The sequence below is a fragment of the Dermochelys coriacea genome, chromosome 1, assembly GCF_009764565.3.
Source record: "Dermochelys coriacea isolate rDerCor1 chromosome 1, rDerCor1.pri.v4, whole genome shotgun sequence".
NCBI lineage: Eukaryota > Metazoa > Chordata > Testudines > Dermochelyidae > Dermochelys > Dermochelys coriacea.
This window is the reverse complement of record NC_050068.2, coordinates 221,436,980-221,456,846: the sequence shown is the minus strand read 5'-3', so window position 1 is coordinate 221,456,846 and position 19,867 is coordinate 221,436,980. Positions and strand designations below refer to the sequence as shown.

Below are 19,867 nucleotides of genomic sequence, written 5' to 3'. Positions count from 1 at the left end.
AATAGGTATCCCCTGTTTAAATAATAATGTAGAATGCCTCATTGTGCAATCATTCACGGATAATTGGATGGATACCATGTTTCAAGAGACAATAATCTGTATCCCAGGTGGATGAAGTACTATTCCAAATATTTGTTTCCAGCAAGAGAACTGGATTATGTGGTGAGGAGAATGGCTCATTGTCTCTGTTATTATGCCAGTTCCACAGCAAGCTATGCCTTGTCTGTGGGATTCAAGACAAATGCGAAACAAATGAAACCTAAGCTGCTCCTCCCCTGGCCTGCCTGTTGCTCTGAGTCCATATCACTAAATTCAGCTGTCAGATTCGCTGCTGAGTGACTCAGACCACCCACATGGACAGGAAGCACTTTGAGCAGCTCAGCACTGAGCCTGTCAGTTGAGATTGTTCTGAAGGGCATCAAGCAGCAATGGAGAGGCGAGGAGCAACTAGATGTAGCATATCTACATTTTTTTCTAAATTGGACTCGAGAACATGGCTTCAGGAGGGAGAGGGTGTGGAAATACAAGGGCGGCGGGGGGGAGGGGAGTTTTATCCTCTTTAATTGTTTTAAATGACAGTGTACTTGGGCTTTAAAATGGGATGGGGTATCTGGGAAAAGGAAGGGGATTCCTGATTGTTGTTACAAAGCCAGATCCTTAAGTCCTTCCCAATTTTCATACTGTCCGTACTCAGGCAAACTACTGTTGGAGTCAATTGGTGTTTGCTTGAATGAGGCATAAGTAAAAGCTGAATAAAGCCCTCCAGTTTTGACTCTGTGGGTATGGCTGGTACTCAGAACCCATCCAGATATTGGGGAACAGTCCCCAAAAAAGGATGGAGGGCCAGATGCCTGGAAATATTTTAGGTACGTATGTCCCTGTTATCAGAGTGTCTACCGCCGTGAGATAGGAAAATGCTCTTTATCCACATTTTACTGATGGGGAGGGAGATACAGAAAAACCAAGTGATTTATCCAAAGTCACACAGGAAGTCTGTGACAGAACAGAGATTTGAACACAGGTCTCCCAAAGTCTAGGCTAGGGCCCTAGCCACTGGACCCTCCTAACCTTTTATGCCCTTTTAGATCCACTGCAAACTTCCATCGGGGGGATGAAAGAGAGCAGAGGAATCTGCCTACCTGCTACCCCCATACACAGATTCTGTACATCTCCTGTGGGTCCAGAGCAATCCTTGTCAGAGATTGTGTCTCTGACAGGGGATTGCAGAGGGCTGAGGATGTGCTTTTCAGACTGATGAAGGGTGGGCAGGAGTTTGATTTTTTTTTTTACATGACTGGCTGAATTCCTGTTTGAAATGATTATTTCAATGCTGCTGGGATGTTATTGTATTACTAATTATGTGTTAGGGAGCCTAGAGCCTTGGCTAGCTGTCTCCTTTGTTATTTAAATCTAAATAAACTAATAAATAAAGTATGGTAGCAGTATTCATCTGCACTACTTCTAGGTCCCCTGTAGCTTTGCTCTTGCTCCTTGGGCTCCATCCTGGACATTCTGGCTTAACCCAGCAAGTTCTGAAGTCTGTGAGTAGTGCCACTGAAATCAGTGGGGCTATTCACATGCTTAAGTATTGTGCTCAGCTGAGCTACAGTGTTATTTAGCACCATTCAAAATTGAGTCTCTTGACAACATCGTTCTCTTGGCCCTGGTTCCATGGATTCGCCACTCAGTACCTACTTCTGCCCTGATACACTTGTAAGGGGGTTCTCCAGCACTAATATAACCTTTGACTGTAGGCACTTTCCTCATCAATTTGGACTGGGTGTCAGGGCAGGGTGACAGACATTGGGTTTCTCGCCTTCCCCTGGAAATCAAAGGGGAGTCTTGCCATTGATTTTAATAGAAGCAGGAGTGAACCCTTCATCTAGACTTTAGAAAAGCTTTCCACTAACTGCTACATAAACCCTTGACTCTAAGGGTTTGTCTACACTGCAGTCGAGAGGTATGACTGCAGAATATGTAGACATTCATACATGGCGCAGCTTTACTGCTATTGTTACTCAAGCTAGCTTTGATCTAGCTATCTGGCTAGCTCAGGTATTGGAGCAGTGAAGCCATGGCAGCACAAGCTTCAGCATGGGCTAAGCTAGCCCTGCAAGTACTGTAATTACTCAAGCTTCTGGGAGGACTTGTACCACCTGCGCTGAAGCCCATGCCATCACAGCTTCACCGTTACCAGAACCTGTGCTAGCTACAGTAAAGCTAGCTCAGGTATATCTACTCAACCTGTAATCCTGCTCTAGGACTGCAGCGTAGACATACCCTAACTTTGTCAGGAGGTGGAATTCAGGAGATCAGTGTTCCTGCTACTGGCTGCCCCAGAATTTGATCCAATGTCTTCATCCTGTATTGCAAGTAGTGACCCTCAATCAGTCCAGTGTAGAGCGATCACCGGATTATTTCTCAATAAAACTTCTGTTCAGAAACCATAACAAAAGATCTTGTAGCTGAAAATCAGTGGTGACGTTACCTCAGATTTCCCACCTCCATCCCAGTTGCCTATTTCACTACCATCTACATTTTAAATTCCAGTTTGGGCAAATCCTCAGGTCCTTACTCAAGGCCAGAGCATGTCCTAACGATGTGTATATGCAGGGAACTCTCAGTGCACAAATCTTTCCCCACCCATATAGAGAGACAGAGTTAGCTGTGTCCTTTGTAATCACGCAGAGGGTTGTACAAACATCCAGGTATCTATGAACAGGAAAGGATATGGAATGGGAAGGGTGATGGGGGCCATGCATTCTGGAGGTTTGGAAGAATTTCCCCTCATGCAGATAAATCCATCAAAAAGAGTATGTCTGAGGCACCAACAAAAGACACATCACTAAAGGGAGGCCCGCATTTTTCTTTAATCTCTATATTGAGGTTGGATTTTAAAGTATCATCTTGGCATGTTATGTGTAGGCATGTTGTGTACATTATTGCCACAGAGAAGTGAACTGTACTTTCCCCTTAGATTTCCCTGCCAAGCCTGTGGTTGTATATTTCAATGCTCCTGTTTCTCTAAGTCAGTGGTTCTTAACCTTTACTGCAGCCTGCACCCCTTTGGTTCTCAAAATATGTTCTCGCACCCATTATCAAAAATCGTTGAAGTAGGTCAGTTCTTTAAACCTAGATATATTTTGTTTGTATATTACAGTAATCATTAAAAATGTATAATGTTAATAAATACATAGGTTTGATGAAACAAAGCAGTTGTACTTACGTTCCTGTGCTTAATTTGTGCTTTTGATGATTTACCTTCTAAAAAAATCTGGCATGTCTTGTACCCCCAGAAAGGGCATCTCGCATCCCCAGGGGGTATGTGCACCCCAAGTTAAGAACCACTGCTCTAAGAGTACTTGGAATGTCACTCAGAATGGGACTGATTTGGCCACCCACGCTCACTTTTAGTAAAAAAGGAAAGGAGTTCTTGTGGCACCTTAGAGACTAACAAATTTAGTTAAATTTCAAGGTTAAGTCTCTAAGGTGCCACAAGAACTCCTTTCCTTTTTGCGAATACAGACTAACACGGCTGCTACTCTGAAACCTGTCACTTTTCGTAATACTTCATGAGAAATACCTCTGAAATCAAGTGGACTACCTTAGGGTTGTGAATAAGGGTGGCAGAATCATGAACATTTACCTTCCTTTGAGTCTGATTTGTCATTGAAATAAATGGGGTCTACTCAGTGTGCGTGTGTTTATTTGTGTGTGTGTGACTGAACTAGTCACAGTGAATGATTTTATTTTGGGCCTGATTCTGTGTCCCTTACTTAGGTGGAGTAGCTAGTACTCATGCATATACTCGCATTGAATTGGATGGGGCTAGTTGTGTTAGTGCTACTAAATGTGCCTAAGGAAGCAGAACTGAACTCTCTGTGAATTTAGCCTCTTTTTATGTTCTCAAATAAATGTGCACAGACTTTAAGCTTTAGTAATCTATTTGTTATTCATCAGTACTCCCCAAATAGTTTAAACAAACAAATTTCAGTGCCTGGATCAGGCACAAACTATTTGTTTTGACTGTATCATGGAATGTTTTGCTTCTCATGACATGTGACTGATCATCTAAGGTTATGTCTACACCACCCCACAGTTTGGATTACAGGGGGTATGAATAATAGTGCACAGCAAAGTGTTGTGGCGTAACTTCCCCCTCACAGGACTACATTAATGCGATCTAGGAACCTTTATATTTGTGCACACAGTGTCCACAGGGGGGAGTTACAGCACAGCACTTTGCTGCGCACTGCTATTGACACCCCCATAGCTGGACCTGCAGGGCAGTGTAGACAAAACCTAAGTCACTTGGTAGTGTTTTTGCTACTTGTTTGGATCATTGAAACTTTAATTTAAAAATAAAAAGAAGGAAATACAGAGATTTAAACATGACCACACAAACATTTCTGGGGTGGATCTTTGTATGACAACATGTTTACATAATCATCCAGAAGATGTTTGTGTATCTTGAATGTTCTTTATGAACTAAAACATCATTCATGCAGATGTTCCTAGGAAATGAATAAAAATGGTTGCAAATAGTATCACCGCAAATATTTGTGGTTTATACTCAGACAAATCACTGCGAATACTTTTTTACTGATTCCCCCCAGCTCTAGCCCTGCTAACTTCACTTCAGACCAAATAAGGCACATTTTGGTGCTATATATTTTTCTAAGCATTTCAAAGGTTTTTGAGATACTTCTCTAACATCTGTTTTTGTTTCCTTACTTCCTTTTCCTGATTCAAACATAAAATATTCAGGAAACTATAATTTAGAGGGTAAGATACACTTGTATGTTGAAACAGCTCCCATCATGCTATGTTAGGATGATATAACCTTTATCCCCAAAGCAAACCATTGAAAATGGCAAAGCACGGCCACAATTATCATGGAGATAATGGTTTGTTGTGCAAATATATTGTCACTGGGAGAGGAGATGGGGAGGACCATAATGAGGCTTGAAACAGGTACACAAAAAATAAGCTGGGTACAAAAAAGATTCTGGGGAAAGCTGTTTTATCAGTTGGCTGTGGGCTGTGACAACAGTGCCAAAGGAAATTATTCTAGAGAAAATAGTTGACTAGTCTTGCTATGCTAGGATTAGTTTTCTTTGCCATTTTTTTCTCTCCTCCAAAAGTGCAAAGGACATCTGCTGCAATGGACTGTGAGCTTGTACAGGGACTTTATATTCTGCTTACAAAGAAGCCACTATGCATATCACTGCAGTACACTCAAATCCTATTTGTAGCACTATTTATATAATATGGGAGGGTACATTCATTAGTTTAATTTTGTTGTGGCTATCTCCATTGCAGTTGTGCAATATGCCTTTCAGACAGTCTCTCCTTATGCCACCCTGTGCTACTTTCTTTGGGAAATAAGATCTCATCTTTATATTAAAATAATGTTCCATGTTACTTTTTACAAAGAGAGGGCCAGTCTTGTGTGGTGGTAATGCTATCAAGTCCTGACATCTTGTCTTCACTGGGAGACAAAGGTGCTTAGAGCTTCTTGGCAGCTGGTCAGCACCTACAGTATAAGGAGGTCAACATTCCTCAGGTGCTGGCTCAGCATCTCTCAAGATGGACCCAGAATGGGCCTGATCCTGCAAAGCTGACTGTCCTCTGCTTCTTTTGAAGGCAATGGCAATTAAGGACACTCAGCACCTTGCAACTTTGGGCCCAATATGCATTGTGCACAGTCTTAAATATCTTTGAAACATTGGGGGACTTTGGAAAAATACTTTCATTCCTCTAAATTCCACTTTGCCAGGAGAGGATCTGAAAATTGGTGTATAAGTTGTCTGCAGAATAAAGCTGCTTACTTACATCCAGATCATCCCTGCCCCCATGGGATGGGCATAAACAATTCAGGAAATGCCAAGAGTTTAAACTCTTGAGTTATTGTTTGCTTGTATTGTAGTAGTGCCTAGGCAGAGCCGTTCCTTGGGTAGGACAAATCGGAGCGAGCGCTCCTGGCACCGCGCTTTGGGGGGGTCCCATGGGTCGGTGCAGTCGGTCCCGGAAGAGACGAATCTGTCATTTCCACCCTGGGCCCCGCAGCCCCCTGGGGACGGCCCTGTGCCAAGGGCTCCAATCATAGACCAGGCCCCCCCCCCGTACTAGCTGCTGTACAAGAGGCAACATTCCCTCCAGTATACCTACCTGTGTAAGAAATCAGAATTGTGGCTCTTCAGTGGCTGGATCTGTAGAAATCTTCGGGCTTCTGTGCTTAGGGCAGGAGCAGGCCCTCCATGTTAGACTGCCATTGGTTCCTTAAATGCTCAAGCGCCTTTCTTCCATCCCATCTGCTATTCTTTCCCCAAGAAGGCGCTGAAGCAGGAATGCAAAATTTTATGATGCAATGAACAGCATTGGCTTCTACTGGGAATTGCACCAGAATTCCCCAAGGTATGGAGGGGGGATGATGCCACAGAGAGTGGCCATACCATAGTTTCACCCCTGAGCCCAAACACCTACAGCAGGCAGTTTGCCCAGACAGTCTTCCAAAGGATCTTGGGAATAGGGGATGTTGCCTCATGGATTTCCCCTCCCTATTTATACACATTCCTTCTCCTCTACAAACAAACAATGTGAGGGATAACATGGCCTCATTCAAGATGATTGTATTTAAAAGGAAAATAGCATTCATACTATTTTTCTTTATTAAACTAATATTTACTCTGGCCCACGTATGCACATTGGAGACCAAGAGCAATATTAGAACCAATATAAAAACACAATGACAAATCCATCTTTCTTTCATAGCCTCACCTTGTATGTTGTACTGTTTAACAACAGGACAGAAATGTTTGAAATGGAGTTTTATATTTCCTGTAACACACAAACCTCAGCAGCTGATTTCCTGCGGACATATGTTTAATATGCCAATACAGAGCGTCTCTCAGAACAATATGTCTCTCTCTTCCAGTTATCCAGTTTGGCTTTGTCACACTCTTCGTTGCCTCCTTCCCTCTGGCTCCGGTGTTTGCTCTTCTCAACAACATCATAGAAGTTCGGCTGGATGCAAAAAAGTTTGTTTCTGAGTTAAGGAGGCCAGACACAGTGAGAGAAAAAGATATCGGTACGTAATGAAGAATCTTTGCAATGATGGTAACACCAGGAATTCACCTCGAAAGAGGAAATTAAGATTAATCCTGTAACAAAGCTTTGTTATTAACTCTTTTACAGGAATTTGGTATAACATTTTGAGTGGTATCGGAAAGTTTTCAGTTATCATTAATGTAAGTATTTGATTATGACTTTATGAGCTTATTTTGTCCCTTACACATAATTTAAATTTTGAGCAATGCCTACTTTCTTCAATTGCCATAAAATACAATGAAAAACTAAGTTACCCAATTCGCTACTCCTTGACTTTAAAACATCATGTAATGTTACGTAGAATCAGAATTACATGAGACATGTACATTTACTCATCTCTGTTTCTGAATTATTATGTTTTGTGGGACATGAAGATTAATTTATATAGAAATCACACATTAATGGGCTGGATCCTGCAACTGTTAGGCAAAATTCCAAGCACACCAATAGAGGACTAATTCTCATTTATGAAAAATGCTGTATGAGAACTAGGTATTATAATGCTTAGACACATTTACGTCATTCTCTGGCAGTGTAAATATAGGTTTGAATTAAGTCAGTTTGAATGTAATTTACTTGAGCAGTGAAAGAAGCTTAGGACCTTGTCTCAAAGAAAAAGTTTTACCAGTTATACAGCTATTGTTATACATGTATAGTTATACCAGTACGATCTCTTATGCAGACACTCTGATTCCAATATAAGAATAGCATTTTTTGGTGTACCTTAAACTCCTCTCAAGCAACATATGTTAGACTGATAAAGTCATCCATATCTGCTTGGAGGGTGGGGGTGGCATTCTGATTATAACTATATTGGATATACTATAAACCTTTCCCAAGTAGACAAGGTCTTAGTATAAAAAAGAATCAGGCCCGTGGGGTTTAATTATAATAATACACAGTACTTTTTTTCCATAGATCTCAAAGCACATTAGAAAGGAAAATCAATATCATCACAGATAAGGAAACTGATGTGCAAAGAAAGTATGTGATTTGCCCAAGTGGCAGAGCCAGGAATAGAATGCAGACCCCCCAGTCCCAGTGCTAAGCCCTATCAGCAGAACCGTGCAGCTCCACCCCCCCCCCCTTTTACCTGAGTGCACTTTTCAGGATCAGGCCCTATATTTATTTAAAGTTTCAGACATTCTCTAGTTGTCTGTATTCTACAAGTGCTTTAATTAAAACACCGACTATGCTGCCCCTCTGATGTCGACAACTGGAAAGTGAAAATGTGCATACTTGAGTTTAAAAAATATTTAGGACCAGATTCTATCATCTTTTCTCATGCTGAGTATCATTTTTTGAGTGGGACTACTCACAGAGTAGGGTGGCAGAATGTGGCACTCAGTTAACTTTTATTTGCACATTCTAGATGCTTCTGGGGCTAATTCTGATCTCACATCCGTTTGACACCAGAGTAAACTCCATTGACTTTGTGGAGCTCCTCCAGATTTAGAATGGAGCAAGGGACCTGAGAATTAGTTCTTTATGGGCCACACCTCAGCTGGTATAAATTGGCATAGCACCAGTGAAATCAATGAATTTACACCGATTTATACCAGCTGAGGATCTGGCTGTTGTATATGCTGTGGTCAGGCTCCTGCACTCTTTTTGTAGTCAGTGGTAAAACTCCCATTGATATCACTGGGGACAGGATTAAGACCAATATATATGAGGCAATTGTTGTAATTACTCTTTGCTTTTAAAAATGTCCCACCTGCCTAGCTATATACTTTCCCTGGAGACAGAGGCAACACATAACTGTTGATAGTTGTATGTGTGTTGGGGGTACAATTTTAAATCCACTCCCTGCCAAAAAAAAGAAAAGTATAAACCTTGGCAGAAATCTGCGGGAACACGTAACCCCATGTGCGCCCCCACACAATCCCACGAGTTGCCTCTGCCTGGAGAGAGATACAGCAGGCTAGTGTAGTTTAAAAACACTTATTCTTTGCTGTGTCTGGCAAGTTCTCTCTCACCTGTGATTGCAAAATTGGTCATCATCATTCTATATTTATTTGAACATGAAAACTATAACCTGAATTCAATTAATCCAAAACACATCTGTAGATTCACTGGGTTATATTTTGTCTCCCAGGCTTTTGTAATCTCTGTCACATCTGATTTCATTCCACGCCTTGTGTATCAATATGCATACAGTCAAAATGGAACCATGCATGGCTTCGTCAATCATACCCTCTCATACTTCAATGTTAGTCATCTCAAAGCTGGAACACAGCCAGATAACTCACAGTTTGAACAGGAAGTTATATTCTGCAGGTAAAGTAGCTCTAACAATACTTTGTGTAGGTAAAGTCAATTGTTTTGGTCTTATGTTAGATAAAAGTATTTCCTCTCTGAGTTAGACCTGCGAAGCTTTTCTGTTCTTTTAAACTATTATCTTCTTAGTTAATTCAGATATGGTTTTTAGAATATTTAGATGCAAAATTCAATGGTGCCTCCATGCATAGAATGAACAGCTTCATTCAAGACTTCTGCTGAACATAAAAACCTAGGGTTCATTTCCTTTCCTACTAACATCAAGGACAAAACTCTCATCGATAAGAATGGAATCAGGATCAACACCTTAAAAATACACTCCCTCTAATTAGAACAACATTTCCTCCCTTACAGGGTCCCGTTTTCCCCATGCTTTCCCCTGCTTGAAAACCCACACCTTCCACCTTCCCCATGGTCACACACTTTAATACCATTTTTTCTGACAAGGAATGTTGGGGGAATTCCCTTCAGAACCTATCAACAGTATTTAGTCTGTTGCCCCTTAAGTCGAGCAGAAAGCCGAAGTTTGGAGGTTTGTGAGGCAGGGATAAAGTCTTGATGTAATCTTGTTTATTCACAAAAATGAATGCAGAGTCCTGTTTCCCTGAGCAGCGATAGGAACATGCAGCCCACAGGCAATTTTCTTGTTCAGCAATTCCCAAGTGAGCCCCTCCAGTCACCACTGTGCTTGAGGAGAGGATGTCTCTGCGCTTTTGCTCTAGGGGCACACACCACTGCTTGCCCTGTCTTTCTTACTGCAGCTCACACAGCCCAGAACCAATATCTGGCATCTGCATGTGGAGCTTAGGAAACCCCTGAGCTCGCCACCTGGCTTGCCTTTTCTGGGGACTCTGGGAGTTGGCCCCACCCTTTGTCTGCCGTTTTTTTTACTACACACAGGTGCTTAATTGCTCCTTCTGTTGCACACAAAGAATGCTTTAGCACGCCCATTGGCTTTACGGAAGTATGTAGTGGTCTTTGGAAGAACACCCCTGATGTCGGTCAACAACACCAGCCCCAGTCATGGGGCTAGCTGCATTTCTGTCCCCTTTCTGGTCTGTCCAAGAGCACGCAATATAGGTCTTGGGCCTCTTGCCCATACCTGTATCAAAGAGAATCACTCAATTCTTCCACTCTCAAACCAGGATCTGGCTTCAATACCAATTGCTGTTGCTCTACAAGTCTGACAGGGTTTAAGGAACCCTAATTCCTCTCTTCAGGAACTTGTGACCAGTGATGGGGACCAACAGCCTTATTAGAACAAAGTACTTTTATTTTGAAGCTGGAACAAAGCATTACAGAAAAAGGGATGTAAAATCACAAACAGCCTACACTCATGTCTATTTTACCTCAAGTCCCACCATCCTAGGTAAGAATGAGGCAGGCCTAGCTTCTCCAGACATGTTAATGGGTTGCTGCTTGAGTGTCTTTTCAATCTGGTCCCCCCTTGCATCCCTAAGAGAATGTCCTTTTATATACCACGAGAGTTCTTAGGTCCTCCTCACATCCCAAACTTCTTCACCGCTGGTGGGTTTTGTCCCCTGCTTGTCAAACCAGTTCCATAGGCTCAAAGGGGAACTGAACCAGAGTCAGCAGAGCCAGTAGTTCTGGCAATGTCCTTTAGCATTCCCTTTAATAGAAGCCATTAAGGGACCACCTTGAGCCCCCTCTGCCTGACTCATCCCAGACAAGCCCCTAGTGAGAAGCACTTAAAGCAAACCATTCACACCGAAAACAGCACCCCAGTAATCAGATCAGTCTGCAATACTAAGAAATTATTACAGGACCCTCCACATTTGCACAGCCACTAAGTCACCACGGCTGAAGGTGTTGCCTGTTTATTATTTCTAGCCATAGCTGAAATGGGGACTTAGATACCAAAACTAGACATCAAATCCAGAGGGCTGATTCTGTTCTATTTTGGACCACTTTTATAACACAGTATCTCCATAGATTTAAGTGAAGTTATTTCTGAACATTGCCATTAAGGGAGATCTGAATCTGGCCCCAGGTCTCCACTATGGTGCTGCCAAAGCCTGTGGGCATGGCACTATACTGGCTATTTCAAATAAGTAAATCTAATTATATTTAAAATACAAATGCTGAGCTATTCTATGTCAATGAACTTCGTCAGCATTATACTTTTAATTGTTTTATACTCATAAATCCCTAGATTATCTTGAACATGGAGATACTGGCATGTAATACTATGAGTCAGCATAGAAATCATGCTGTATTTCCTGGTTAGAAACTCTCCCATTCCCAACACTGGTTAACTAATTTTGTCTTAGATAAATACCTCATTATTAGCTGCAGTGATTCCTATATTTCCCTATACATACTATAGGCAGTTTCTAGGCAATATTGTAAATACACCTATTATTATAGCTATCTAAAGCAACTGGACATTTTGTAGGGTGGCCGCTGAAGTATATAACTATTCCTGTCTTTTATATAAACTATAATAGTGGTTCTTGTTATGAGAGAAAAGGCTAATAACTAGCTAGCTGTAGAGTCAATGGGGAATGTCCCACACGTGTAAAGTAGTTGCTTTCAAGACGAGAAATCCAAGTTGTCATTGTTTGGTGTGGAATGGGTAAAGATATCCAGTGTTGCTATCCTGATCTATGTGAATAAACTTTATTCGTGCAAGTGATCCCATTGATTTCATGGAGTAAGGATTACTCAAGTGAGTAAGGGCTACACAGTCAGGCTCCAAGATATGAGTGGTAGGTAGGATGGGTGGGTAAGCCAGAACAGTGCAAATGTCCTGCAATGAGGGCTGCAACATCCAACTAGCAGACTAAGAGAGAGCACTGAGTCATTGAGAGAGTGGACAGCTCTTGTAACAAGCAGGCCATTGAAACCCAGAGGAAGGACATGGGGCACAGGCCACTTGCAGGTTTAAACTAAAGTAAATGGTGGATTATCTGTAACTTGGAGTCTTAAAACCATGATTTGAGGACATCAGTAACTCAGCCAGAGGTTAGTGGTCTATTGCAGGAGTGGGTCAGTGAGGTTCTGTGGCCTGCAATTTGGAGGAGGTCAGACAAGATGATCATGATGGTCCCTTCTGGCCTTAAAGTCTGTGAGACAGTAGAAAGAGCAAAATCCTCAGGTGGCTAGTAGGGATGTTGTGGGAAGCACTAGTGTGGCACGTCCAATAAGCACTGGTGGTGATGGGGACTCTGCTCAGTGTTATCTTCTACTCACCTATTCCTCTGTGGCAGGCGAGATATAATAGTCTTAAAACTGTGATCTGGGCCTCCTTTTGCCAAATTTCTCTTCTCCTTGTGCCCTGCTCTCCTCCGTTTCTCTATGTTGCTAGCAATTAGCTCTCCAGTACAATACAGAGCTATTACATGCTTTTAGATTGTCCTCCAAGGTGTCTGTGAAGCATTCCTTCTCCCTGCCCCTCCCCCCGATTTTCTGTGTCCAAGGTGGCTATATGTTATTATTTTAGGTAGTCTCTCATCCGGCATCCTTGTGACATCCCCATCTCACTTCAATTGTGTGTCTGGTGTCCTAATGTTGATTCCAGTTACTTGCTCACAGCTTCATTGTCTGGTGTATAACTGTCAAAACAAGGAGCAGAGCAAAACCATAGCAGATGGTTCATTGTCTGGAGCTGTATGTCAGGTACATTCCAATTCTTCCCTCTGAGCAGAATGTGTCTCCTGTACTGAAAACAAGAAACCCGAGTTAAAAGTCTAACTCTGTACCAGACTAATCTGATATTGGTTCAGTGAGAAACAAATGAGGACATTTCTCTTCCTTTAATTATCAGGAAAATATTATGGGAAGATATCAGCATGTTTGCTGGCCATTTCTGAATATCACCCGCCTTAGTAAAATCTTATCAAAGTCACAGCTTTGGCTAGAACACAAACTGTGATAAAACATAGGATATCTAACTCCAAACCCAGGAGACATGCTATGAACACTGTCCCTTTTACTAGAAAAAAAAATGTGTTTCTTTTTCTGGCAAATATGTTGGGAACAAGCTGACCTCTCTTATTCTTAGATTTCTGTGACCTCTGGAGATAAATGTTGTTACAATAAGATTGAATTTTGCTCCTTACGGGCATTACCAGAGATTAAGGTATCCTAAAAATAACCATAACAAGTGAGAAAATTCTCCCACTGAACATCCAGAATAAATTCTCTGAATATTTTGAGTACCATTTTATGCAATGCTGTGAACTCTTTGGCATGACTTCCAAACAAACATTGCTGTGACGCTACTCTGTTGCATATCATTAGTTATAATGATTTTTGAGAGCAAAAGAACATTTGTGTAGCTAAAGGCAAATTAAAAGCAAACCGTGTTAAATTATATGCCATTTTTATTGCCCTCGTCCTTTTAACCTTTATAACCTCACGCAATAGTGGAGTACATGAAAACATGCTGGTCACATACTCAGAAGAGAAAGAAGGCAGATACAAATCTTTAAAGGTAGTTTTCCTTAGCATAGACCTGCTTCCTTTTGCACTGGGCCTGTGAAGCTTTTTTTTTCTCTTTTTTTTTTCCGAAGGAGCTGTTTCCCTAGTGACCTGGTATCCATATCATCTAGACTCACAGATCTGTATTATTTCCATTTTTTCCAATTATTCCCATATTCACCTGCTTTATGAACCACAGCTTCAGAACACTGATGAGGCCATCACTATCTGACAACAATCATTTCTTCCTTATTTTTTTAAATCAAAGACCAATTTAAAATAAAAATAGAATAGCACAACCAGTTTTCAGATGACTGCCTAGGAAGGATTACTAAGGAAAGGAATCTGGGGTCATAGTAAAAAGAAAAGGAGTAGTTGTGGCACCTTAGAGACTAACAAATTTATTAGAGCATAAGCTTTCGTGAGCTACAGCTCACTGCATCCGATGAAGTGAGCTGTAGCTCACGAAAGCTTATGCTCTAATAAATTTGTTAGTCTCTAAGGTGCCACAAAGTACTCCTTTTCTTTTTGCGAATACAGACTAACACGGCTCCTACTCTGAAACCTGGGGTCATAGTGGATCACAAACTAAATATGAGTCAACTGAATAAAACTATTGTAAAAAAAAAAAAAAAGCAAACATCATCCTGGGATGTATTAGCAGGATTGTTGTAAACAAAACAAAAGATGTAATTCTTTTGCTCTACTCTGTGCTGATTAGGCTTCAACTGGAGTATTGTGTCCAGTCCTTGGTGCCACATTTCAGGAAAGATGTGGAGAAATTGGAGAAAGTCCAGAGAACAGCAACAAAACTAATGAAAGGACTAGAAAACATGACCTATGAGGAAAGATTGAAAAAATTGGGTGTGTTTACTATGGAAAAGAGAAGACTGAGAGGGGACATGATAACGGTTTTCAAGTACATAAAAGATTGTTACAAGGAGGAGAGAAGTAAATTGTTGCTGTTAACCTCTGAGGATAAGACAATAAGCAATGGGCATAAATTGCAGCAAGGGAAGTTTAGGTTGGACATTAGGAAAAACTTCCTAACTGTCAAGGTAATTAAGCACTGGAATAATTGCCTAGGGAGGTTGTGGAATCTCAATCATTGGAGATTTTTAAGAGCAAATACCTGTCAGGGATGGTTTGAAGATGGACCTCTCGAGGTCCCTTCCAATCCTACAACTCTATGGTTACATTTAAGCGCACTACATTTTAGCCCACTGATATATTTGTATAAGGCCCTTTTTTATTTCCCTTAATCACTTTGTCTAACATTGATTCAGCTTCCTTTTTTACTCTAACATCATTCTCTTCCAGCCTTAACTAACCCTTTCTATCTGTCTTTACTTTCCTCCAGGCTTCCCTGTTTCCAATACACATTCCCTTTTGCCTTCAGATCTTTGAAGCAGTCTGTTGTAAAGCCACATTGGCCACTTCTGGTCCCTTTCATTTTTCTTTTGCAGTAGACTGTCTTGCTGTCATTGCCAAACTGGGGTCCCTGAACCACCAGAGGTCTGCAGAGCCCATTCTGATCATCTGCAGAATGAAATATTTTGAGAATAAAGTGGAGGGATAGTTAATGTGTTGAGATGGGTCCCTGAAAGAGACACTCTTAGGAATGCTCTGCAGAATGGAAAGGCCAGAGGCCTCCTGATCTGTTGTACTTTAATTAAGATGACATGGAATCAGAGAGGTTGGAAATAGAAAAGAGGGATTGCAACTTACTTCATAGCTCTGATAGTCCTACCGTTCTCTATACATCATTTTTGCTCTATAGCAGTGGTTCTCAAATATATTTGATTGCGTCCCCCTTCTTTGTTTCTGTAGTAGTTTATGCCTCTCCCTGCCCTCCGGCACCCAACCAGCAGCCACCAGTCTTCAGCCGCCTAGCTCTGAGCTCTGGCTGCCCAGCTCTGGATGTGTGCTGTACATTTTTTCCCCTAAAGCTTCCCACGCTCCCCCAGAATACATGGTGTGCGCCCCAGTTTGAGAACTTCTGCTCTACAGACATGAGTTCAGTCTAGTTTCAACTGTCCTAAACAACAAGATTTCCAGTGAAGCTGTCCTAAACAACAAAATTTCCTTGGGACTTGACACCATGCAACATTCATGAGATTATGGGGCTCTAAAGAGTCAGCGATTTTTGGTGTCTAGTTTTATATATGAAGATCTTCCATTATTCCCCATTTTCCGCAGCCTAATGAGTCTTATTCTCAGGAAGTGTTTCCTGATATTCAAGCCAGTTTTTCCCTTTCTTACTTTCATCCCATACTCCTAGTAATACACTGTGCACCTCAATAAATAATCCCTTACAGTCTTAGGTGTTTATATCCCTCAGCAGGCTGTATATGGTTATAATGTCCAACCTTGGTGGTTACATACCATAACTGAGCAATATATATTCAGTGCTTTAATATTTTCTGGTAAGTCAGTCTCTACAGGCCCCTGATAATTTTTGCTTTTCTCCGAATTGCATTTAATTTCTCAATAGTCTTTTTTCATCCTGAGGTCCCCAGTGCAGTATTCCAGGTGTGGTTTTTAATCTGAATTGTTTACCAACAAACTATTACCTCCCAGCTCCATCATGCCCTTGCTTATGCAGCTGCAAATCACACTGTCCTTTTCTGCTGCCATGTCATGGTGCAAATGTGTGCTAACTTGCTGTTCTAAGTCAGCCTTAGACTCTTCCCACTGTATCTGTTTTCAAACGGTGTCCCTCCAAGATCTGTATCTCATCTTCTCTTTAACTGTTTTGTTTTATTTATACTACTTCGCATTTTTCTAAAATTATTCTTATTTTCTGCCTTAATTTCTTACCTCTCTTTGTCTGATATCTGTTCTTTTTTTAGGTTCGCAAAACATTCCAGTTTAGTAGTGTCTGAAAGTTTTATTAACATCTTGTTTACTTCCTCTTCCAAAATATTAATGATAATGGTAAATAAAATAGGTTTGAACACCAATCTTTGCACAAGCCCATTAATTGCCTTCTTTGATCTCAATACACTGCAGTATATCTTTATTCATTGTATATTTGCAGCATGATCCTCTGCACTGAGGTGAATTTAAGACTAGAACAGCTCTATATATTATTTTCCAAAAGGGAATCCAATCACACTAGAAGATTTTCCCCATTAGGGCCACATTCCAATCTTGGTTACAGCTGTGTAAAACCAGAGTAACCTTGTTGGATTCGATAGAGGTATTCCAGATCTAAAATGGTGACTCAGATCGGATCCTGGAGTTGTAACTAATAGTCTGGGATAAGGTACATAATGCTCAGGGGATTCAAGTCTCTAGAGTTAGCTGCTGCAAAGTTGTTTTATCAAAGTGATTAGTATAATCTGTAGGTGGCAATTGCTGGAAATTGTGCGCTAACCAAGCTATCTTCACTGGCAGGTACAAGGATTACAGAGAACCACCTTGGTCCCCAAATCAGTATGAATTTTCTAAGCAGTACTGGTCAGTTTTATCTGCTCGCTTGGCTTTTGTTATTCTATTTCAGGTAAGTCTGTTGAGTTTACCATATTACAGTTTAAATCACAGAAGCTAATGTATGTGTATGGTGCATGCAGTTCATCTTGCCGGTCCACTACAGGCACTGGCACCCCCAGTACCTGTACACATGTGCATCCATAACATTTGAGATTCAGGATTCTGGTCTGTGCACAGCGCTAGTGTCCACCTCACGAAAACCTCCTTCTTAGCAGAGAACCTGAAGATGGAATGAGCATGGAGATTTGTTGGACCTAGAGGTGGTCTTTTCAGGTCACAAATGAAGCACATTGGAGCGACAATGTGTGGCAGATGCTTGTATTGCTACTGCCGATGCAATACTTGCTCTTGGGATAGAGAGCTTTGGTTTCTACCAGCTAAGATGTTGGGTGCTCAGTACCTTTGAACATGTGCGTGGAATAAGCCTGCAGGGCCACTTGGGCCCCAATTCAGCAAAACACTTAAGCATGTGCTTAAGTCCATCCTTATATTTAGGACAACACTTAAATATGCATTTAACTTATCCATTCTGTTCAGTGGGAGTTAATACATGCATAAGTGATTTCTAGAATTGGGACATTTTCCTGAATCAGAGCCTTGTTTAGGTGCCTAATTTCAGACAGAGCTTAAACATGACATGTTTGAATGATAATATGCCACTGGGTTGATGGGGTATTTCTAACTATTCTGTAGCTGAGGTTTGATTCTGTTACAGCCTATTTGAGTATTACAGATCTTTCTAGCCTACCTAGCAGAGTATTCTCTATTGCTCTTTATTTTGCAGAACCTGGTCATGTTCCTCAGTGCACTGGTTGACTGGATGGTTCCTGACATTCCCAAGGACATCAGCGAACAAATCAAAAAGGAGAAGAGTATGCTTGTCGATTTCTTCCTGAAGGAAGAGCATGAGAAGCTGAAACTGATCGAAAGCTTTATCATGTGTGACAAGCACAGAAACAAAGGCGAGACAAAAGGCCGAAGGAACCGAGCAGCAAGCTTCTGCCACTTTAGCCGGAGTCAGCGGGGCAGCTTTGCATCCTTTAGCTCACAGCACACAGAAGTATGACTCCTTAGGGGAAGGAAATGTACCATGGAACATATGTAATACTTGTGTACTTACTGTGTGATGTGATCCTGAAACTGGAGTGAGGGAGGGAGGGACTGATAGGTAGGGAGAGTGGAGGAGGGAGTCTGTCACTTCTCAGGAAACTTCAGGTGTAAGTTCCTCTGTAATATTTTATACGCTATCTGGGCTGCAGCACTTTCAGCGTTATTCAATGCAAATTAAAGAGCCAGGCTATGGCTTTGGCTGGCCCTTGCATAGAAGCATGGGAAATGGGGAGGGCAGAGTACAGCATCTAGCACAATAAGGTTCTGGTCCATGACAAGATCTCCTCGGGCTACCATAATACCAGTAATAAGGAGCCCTCCCTCTCTTGCACTCTCGGTGTCAAGACCAGCCACAATCCCAATCCCTGCACTCTCCTGAGTGCAAGGACTGCTACATGCTAACATGCCCCTAGGGCAGTATGTACTCCAAAGAAGCATGGGCAATAGACCCTACCACACATGTTTTAGCAGACCTGGCCAGCCACAGAAGGAGCTGAACATTGCATCCTCTCAAAGGATGTAGCAATAAACACATTCCCTCTGCACACCCAGAGGCTCTAGGAATCATTGTGCCTTCGTGATGCACAATGCCTCTTGGTGCTCTTACTGTAGTGGGGCTTGCCACAGCACCCCCGATGCAGAGCTATGGTTAAAGGCACAAAATAGCAGGACGACAAATAATTAAGATTACTGAGCACTTTGGCCTACAGTTGTTGGTTTAACAGGAGCCTGAATAATAAACAGAGACATATCACAACATAAGCATCTGAAAGAAGTAAAGATGATAGAACTAGCTAAGCACATCACTGTTTGTTGTTCTGAGCAAAATACTCTGAGCATAATTCACCTCTCACTTAAACTGGGACTTCAGCTCCAACTGGTGTCAATCAGAAGTAACTCTGTTGATATCAATGCTGGAGTTAAACTGGTATAAGTGAAAGTAGAGTGACGCCTTGTAACTCATGTGACAATATCTTCCTGTACGTTGCTCCAGAAATAACAAAAAGTTGCTGTTGTGTATTTACTGTAAATCAAGATGTTGTTATGCATAACTGTATTCTATGGAGAAAAGAAAAACAGGTTCATTAATTAGGTTTTTATCTAAATGCACCTAATGAATAATTTTATTCTGTTATGGATTAAAAATAAAACTTTCTTAAAAAATGTATTGCTTTTAAAAGACCTTGTGAATCCATCTCAACTCAAAGCACATGTAGAGGCATCTCTCCTAACATATACTGCTGCACAGAATGCTTTGGGAAGAAAGAAAGATGATGCTCTTTCAGATGGGGCAACTTAGAAATTTCTATGATCTGATTGGATTTTTTTGTTTAAATCTCCAAGATAATTTCATATATAGTCCTGGAGCCTTTGAATTTCACCTGTCCACCAGGAAGGGAAAATTGCTTTTTAAAAAATGACTCATTGT

General features: G+C 41.4%; 1 protein-coding gene across 2 annotated transcripts in view; it reads left to right on the top strand.

Annotated features, from left to right (window-relative positions):
- The window catches only part of ANO2 (anoctamin 2), a 286,956-nt gene extending 267,360 nt beyond the window's left edge, over positions 1–19,596 (top strand). For both annotated transcript variants that reach the window (XM_038401414.2, XM_043514786.1), the window contains exons 21-25: positions 6,938–7,090; positions 7,198–7,250; positions 9,209–9,390; positions 17,233–17,338; positions 18,113–19,596. In XM_038401414.2, the coding sequence (XP_038257342.1) occupies positions 6,938–7,090; positions 7,198–7,250; positions 9,209–9,390; positions 17,233–17,338; positions 18,113–18,394 (776 nt within the window). In that variant the 3' untranslated portion in view covers positions 18,395–19,596. The remainder of the gene's footprint in view (positions 1–6,937; positions 7,091–7,197; positions 7,251–9,208; positions 9,391–17,232; positions 17,339–18,112) is intronic.
- The last annotated feature ends 271 nt before the right edge of the window (positions 19,597–19,867 follow it).